The 7,102-nt window shown below is 38.2% G+C and overlaps 1 protein-coding gene across 3 annotated transcripts in view; it reads right to left on the reverse strand.

Annotated features, from left to right (window-relative positions):
- The window catches only part of fbxo38 (F-box protein 38), a 56,442-nt gene extending 50,394 nt beyond the window's left edge, over positions 1-6,048 (reverse strand). The window contains exons 1-2 of one of the 3 annotated variants that reach the window (XM_088009268.1): positions 5,780-6,048; positions 4,570-4,720 (exon numbers count right to left, since the gene is read on the reverse strand). In XM_088009268.1, coding sequence (XP_087865394.1) covers positions 4,570-4,703 — 134 coding nt within the window. In that variant the 5' untranslated portion in view covers positions 4,704-4,720; positions 5,780-6,048. Of the gene's footprint in view, positions 1-4,569; positions 4,791-5,779 lie in introns of all 3 variants that reach the window. The other 2 variants (XM_088009269.1, XM_088009267.1) reach the window with 2 other exon arrangements.
- Positions 6,049-7,102: the final 1,054 nt, after the last annotated feature.

Here is a 7,102-nt window from a genome sequence, read left to right on the forward strand (position 1 = left end):
ACCGGTATTATGCCAGATTTACCAATATTTCATTTTATAATTTTTTTAATCCGATTACTCGATTAATCGATTACTAAAATATTCGTTCACAACAGCCCTAGTTGCTTGTTTAATGTTTTTAGGAAAATAATAATAATATATATATTTTTTAAATCGCTTACATTTATATATATATATATATACACACATCAGGGTAGGATATGGCAGGGTAGGCAGAGCCTCACCTGTCATCATGGAAGAATAGTAATAAAACCATTTATATTGCTATTTTCACCCTGTGATTTGTACTATAAAGTATCTATTTTTTACTTAGCTTAACCAATTCTGATTATTTTTTCTTCAAAATCGCTGGATTTTTGCATTTTCACATTCAAATGCTCAGAAGCATTTAAATGTGAATTTGAGTGAATTTGAGTGTTTTTTTGTCACCGGTGAGGCAGCAGGAAGCTGAGCCAAACCTGGGATTGATCAACCTCTCGCGAACTGCACTGGCTGCCATTCTATGGGAGCAGCTCCTCTTGTCTGTACATCGCCAATAAAATGGTTAAAAACATTTAATGTATGAACTGATTTTCCATAATTTAGCTTATGTATATAATGTACAGTGTTTTTATGTCACTAACTGTGTGTGTATCGTGTTTTGTGGGCGGATGAGCGATCAGAAACGGCAGAGAACAGACTGGAGGTGAGGCAGGCAGTTCTCTTGCCTCATGGCAGGGGGCGCTCATGATCCCAGATATTGTGACTCCATAACTGCAGAGTAAGACACAGTGAGCTAGCCATGGAGCTAGCTACACAGTAAATAAGTACAGCGATATATTTGTTTTCTCCTCTCTTCCGACGTCAACATGAAAGACTACATTTCTACACTAACAGTTTTCTAAAGTGGATTTTCAATTGAAGCAGGAGATAATAACTAAAGGAAGACCAACACCAGAGCTGAAAGTTTTGCTTCGAGACAGTTTGATGATTCTCAAACAGAGTAGAAAAGACATGCCGAAGATAGATTTGGCTTTGGATGAATGGATATTTTTGTGCAGAATTAGCGGTGCATGGATTTCATTGATGCACAAAGGTAAGACAGCAATAAGATGTTTTTGTTTAGTTTTTTAATGAAATGTGCGTTTTGTGGGCTACAGTTTATGTCTAAATAATTCAGTAAAGTAGAAGCAGTAGCTAATCTACCACAGCAATTATTTATTAATAAAACATTAAGCCTAAAACGTACTACAACAACAGACTGAATATTATGTTCTGTGTACAAATTTCTTGAATGTTTTTTTGGTGTTAAATCCTAAAACATGAAGTGGCATTGTTGTCAGAAACTTTCAAGGCAGGCAGTAAACTGATGTCAGCCTGACCTAAACAAATTTCTGCTATTGGAATCTGGCTCCCCGGGCTGGGCTTGGCTGGCCAGCTATCCTCCCCTGGTCGTTATGTCTAAAGAAGGCTCTGTTCTGCTGCCCCCCCTCCCTGAGGACATCTGTGGTCCTGAACTGATAAGCTGGTGGTGAACTCCGACATCAGGGTTAGGGATGATCGTCAATCACGGTCTCTTGTTACTGATCACCAAAACGATCACATTTATCTCACTTCTCAGCCTGCATGTGCAGCTCATCTCCTCTTTCCTTCACAATGTGCAACAAATCCTGTCGTGTGGAACTGTAACGCTCCGAGAGAATGGGAAAGTTTGCGTGTTGCGGCGGAAAATTACATCGGGAGTGAAGCACATCAACATGCATCAAACACAACGAATATAATATGGCATTTAAAAAAGAGGCACTTGATGGAGTTTGGCTATATCGAGGCTTAATGCAGGAACAAAGGGACAACCGGGGCGGCAGGTAAAGCAGCGCTCAACTACCAACACTCGTCACCTGGATTAGCATCACGGTCAGAAAGCTAAACAAATAAACAGAAAAATAATTCAAGTTTTCGAGCTGGCGGTGTAAGACGCTGGTTCTGATCTCGCTCTTGGACCACCGCTAGGCTCTACTGGTGGTAATATTTCACAGACGGAGCGCCGTTTCTGCTCCACCCAGCAGTGAACTCTCACACCGAACGTCTGCTTAACGCTGCAGCATGTAACTTAAAAAAAAAAAAAAAAAAAAAAAAAAAGATTTTAGATATGCATTAAAACTTTCACTGTCCTCACATAAGACAAATAATCTCTGAAAAATAATCAATCTCCTCTGCCTCCTCCCTGTGTTCTGCAGAATTACTCAGCTCAGTCAGAAACAACCAATCAGAACCAGCATTAATCAGCTAGCCAGGCTATCAGGAAGTTATGATTTAGTAACTCAGGATCATAGACATAATATAAGGATAGACCCTCATGGACCGCTCTCGCCTATTGTCGCTGACGAGATTTAGGGCGGCCATCTTGGAGCGGTACTCCACTCCACTCAGCGTTATGTGTTTAGCAGCACAATGATTATCAGCGCATTTAATCGATCATAACACGCTTTTTTGTTACTGTAAACCATATTCAAACATCTATCAAAGCTACATTTATAAACAATTGTATTTTTTAAGTATGTTTTTAATACATAGTTCATCATATTTAAATATGCTTAGTGGCTATAACAATAGAATAGGAGTGGAAAATTCTGATATCGATGTATGAAGAGCATATTACAAAGCACACAGCCGTTTACAATTTATTTAATCAATTATTTAGTAATATCAATACATATTTATATAAATATACACTGATTGGATGAAAATCATTATAACCTATTTATGTCACGTTTACGAAGAACAGGTAAAAAGTTACCGGGTTTATCAACTGCGGTAGCAATTTGGCTCCAACTCCTCCCCTCGTCATTTCTATATTCTTTGCACGAAATGTTGAATAAATATTAATGTTGTTTCCATATATCATCTCCAATGTCCCCTGGACTTCGGGTTGCGCCGTGTCAGCTGTTTGGGATTCTCCTTGTAATTTTCCCTCAGAAAGCATGGAGGAGAATCCGCGCTTTCTGATTGGCTACCTGTCACATTCAACAGGCTGCGTTAAGCTCCCAGTCGGGGAAAACCCGATTTAGATCGGAGCGGCCACGACCGACGATTTGCAGTAAAACACCACACACTGCAGGATGATCGGTTACAAAATCACCAGCGACAATCTTAGATCGCCCAACGTTCTAAGATTATCGTAAGGGGAAAATAGGGGCAAAATATCGTGTGGTGTGAACTATTGCGTCAGGATGTGCCCATCTTCTCTATTTAAATCTAGTGATTACTGAAGGGCAATACAATATACAGACTTAATAATCTGCACTCTTTTGGTTGAATGCAGTATTTATTTCCACTTTGGTTTTATGTTGTTTAGTTTTTATTCAAGTACGTTTTTTGTTAATGGAGACTGAGAATCCATTTTATTTTTGTTTTTGGTTTAGTTTATTTAGTTTATCAGTTCCAGGTTATGTGTTCTTTTGAAAATAAAGTGTATCTATGGCAGGAAATTTCATGCATTATTACATTATTTCCATTAAATCAGTGTCAAATTATCGTTTATCACAATAATTTTTTAGACAATCGCTCAGCAAAATTTGTTATTGTGACAGGCCTAATTGTACCTGCAAGTATTTTGCATGTTTTATGCCTAAATTAGGTGAATTTATTGCCAGAGAATTTTTTAATTTTGCCAGATCACTTAGTTCAGTGGTGTTCAAAGTCGGTCCTCGAGGGCCGGCATCCTGCATGTTTTAGTTCTCTCCCTGGTGATCATAACTTTTTCAGCTTGTCAATATTCCTCTTAGGCCCTCTAATGAGCCATCATTTGATCCTGGTCCGTTAAACCAGGGAGGGAACTAAAACATGCAGGATGCCGGCCCTCGAGGACCAACTTTGGGCACCCCTGACTTAGTATCATTTCTACCTAAAGCGAAAAATTTACAGTCAATCCAGGTGATCGGCAGAAATTGGCCTCATAGGAGATCAGTATCGGAATCGGCAGCAAAAAAACAAAAACCTGATCAGAGCATCCCTAGCACAAAGTATGAACCCATCTTCTATAAACTTATCTTTTAGGAATAAATCAACTCCGCCAGTGAAATGCTCAGAGCAACAGAGAAGCTTGCAATCCAGCTTCTCTATTAAATAATAACTAAAAAAAGAAGAAGTGATATGTATATTTTTTTAGTTATTATTTTCCTAAAAACAAAAATAGGCAACGCTTAGTCTGGCGGCAGGGGGTGGGGTGCCAGGCTTATGATACACTGGGGGAAGCCCCGGGAGTCATTTAATTTCATTGTTCAGATGTTGTTATTATTGGGCCTCAGTCAGTGGTTTCTGTCATTACAGATAAAAGGTTCACCTACTTGACATGTGATCAACTCACATATAAAACAGATGAATAAAGTCCTGGATTCTCTGTTCAACTTGTTGAATATTAATTAAACTCAGTAGATATTAAATGCAACTGAATAGCCTATGTCATAATTATCATTTAAAAATTGAGGGGTAAAAATAGAAAACGTCAGTTTTTCACAGTCAGTCAAATGACAGTCAACAAAAAAAGCTTAAAAAAAATAAATAAATAATAATAAAGTCTCTGCTGTGTACCTGAAAATATGACAGAGAACTTCATGGGACAGCTCATTGATGTAGTCCTTGCGTTCAAAGGATGTCAGGGCTTGTTCCTCCACAATACAGCCTACTGAGGACTGAAGTTTAGAAGTCTTCTTCCTTGGTCCCATGGCTTCAGTGTCACCACCTAGCACACACTGAAATGAGTACTTGTCCTTGTGCTCTTACGGGTCTTTTCACATAAATGAGCCTCAGACCTACAAAAAAAATAAAGAATTATGTACATTCAAACTTATTGTGATCACTGACCCCTTTAATAAATTGATTTAGTATTTTCATTGATTCTTTCATTTATCTGCGACGAGTCAATGTTAGCTGAACAGTTACAAATGTCAGTCTATCTTCTCCAACCAAAACACTTTCCCCAATCAGTGTATGTAGATATACATAGGAAGAAAAAGCTAAAGTAGGGATGCCTCATGATAATGAGCCAATGATATGCCAGAAGGAGAAAAAAAATAGTATTTTTTTAAAAGGTTTTTAAAACCAAGGAAAACAAGTAACCTAGTAATTAAAAGTAATTCTTATTTTCTTAAACATTTTCATGACACACAACAATATGGCCACAACCAATGCAGGTATAAGGGTATTAATCCTCACACCTGCCGGATATTTCTACAGAATATTTGCTCTCCAACATCTACAGGTCCCTACAGAAAAGGAAACACCTTCTACGACACCTGCCTTATGCCAGGTCTCAGCTAAAAAGTAGGAAAAGCTCAGAGTTTGTTCAAACAACCAGGGAACTGAGCAGAGTTACGGATATGTTGCAATAGCAATTTGATTAAGGATAAAGGCTACCTGGTTTTCTGAACCCATATGCACATACTTGCCCCTGAACTTGCTTTGAGTTTTCTACCAACCTCGTTTTCTGAAATGGGGCCCAGGAGTCACTACCTCCTTTCAATCTGAATCAGCTCAAACGTAAACGCCGAGAAGTATTTAGCAAACCATTAAGAATTCAGTTCTAAAATGCCGTTTTTAGAACAAAGAAAGTAAAAGCAATGCTTAAAAACATTATCAAACAGAAGAGTTATTGATGAACAGAAAGAGGCTTTCGTTCTAAACTCGCTCTTAAACTGGGTCTCCAAGAAAATCCTGGTGGCAAGTTCCAGCTCTAGTCTCTGAAAGCGTCTGGTAATCCAGCAAAACTGAAAAACAAACTCGTATGACCTAACAAACCTACCAGTATAGCTTCTTCTGTTTCTGTTGGTGGTCCTTCTTTCCCGTCCGTAAAAGATTCTTCTTCTTCTTCTTCTTCTTCTTCTTTTTCTTTTTCTTCTTCTTTTGCTTCTTCTTTTTTCATTGGCGGATGGCAACCAACTTAAGGTGTATTTACCGCCACCTACTGGCCTGGAGTGTGATCATCAATGATATTCAGAGGGAATTTTATAATACACACCTCAATGGTGTAAATAAGTGTGCAAATTCACACACATACACACGTATATGTGTGTATGCACATGCATACACTCATGATACCTTAAGGATTTTGTTTTGAATAATAGATTTCCCTTCACTTTTGCTTTTAGGAATTCTTAAGTTAATCATTCTTAAGTTAATAATATCCAATTTCAGAGGATGTTTAGCTAATATATCTACGTCTTCATTTCTTTCAATACCTACATGTGCAAGAATCCAGACAAAACAAGACATGTCTTATGTAGTTGAACTATCCATCCATCCATTTTCTATACACCCTTGTCCCTAATAGGGTCAGGAGGGGTGCTGGTGCCTATGTCCAGCTAACACTTCAGGCGAGAGGCAAGGTTCACCCTGAACAAGTTGCCAGTGTGTTGCAAGGCAACACTGAGACAGACAGGACAAACAACAATGCACACACGCAGATAATTTAAAGGCCAATTAACCTGGTAGTCATTTTTGACAAACCTGACAGTTTTTGGACTGTGGGAGGGAGCCAAGCCAGGGTACCTGGAGAAAACCCACACATGTACAGTGAGAACATGCACCTGTCAATTTTTAAATGATAATTATGACATAGGCTATTCAGTTGCATTTAATTTCTACTCTCAATGCAGAAAGAACTGGCCTGGAGTCAAACCCAGGACCTTCTTGCTGCAAGGCAACAATGCTACCAACTGTGCCACTGCACAGCTCATAGCTGAACTAATAAGTGATATGTACTAATAATAAATCAAATCTACAAGATTTGCCAGATTTTATACTTAATAATGCAGTTTGACTATCTGATGCAATTATAGATTTATTTGCTTCTTTAACACTGCCATCAAGCAACTATTTCAAAGCTAATATAATGGCAGTTAATTCAGCTGTATAAACTTCTAGATGATTGTTGTTCTCCTTTTAATCACAACTTTATGATGTGGGATATTCACAGCTGCCTCTGTTCTGTCACTAGTTGGATCTTTAGACCCATCTGTATAACTATGCTATCTTTAAATCTTTCAAAATAATTTTAACTATAACCTATTCTGGAGTCTTTCCCTTTTTAAGAAATTCCCCTAATTGCAAATCAACTACTGGCGTG

This window comes from Poecilia mexicana, unplaced genomic scaffold (genome assembly GCF_051168715.1).
Source record: "Poecilia mexicana isolate PSO_F unplaced genomic scaffold, ASM5116871v1 scaffold_10, whole genome shotgun sequence".
NCBI classification, from domain to species: domain Eukaryota; kingdom Metazoa; phylum Chordata; class Actinopteri; order Cyprinodontiformes; family Poeciliidae; genus Poecilia; species Poecilia mexicana.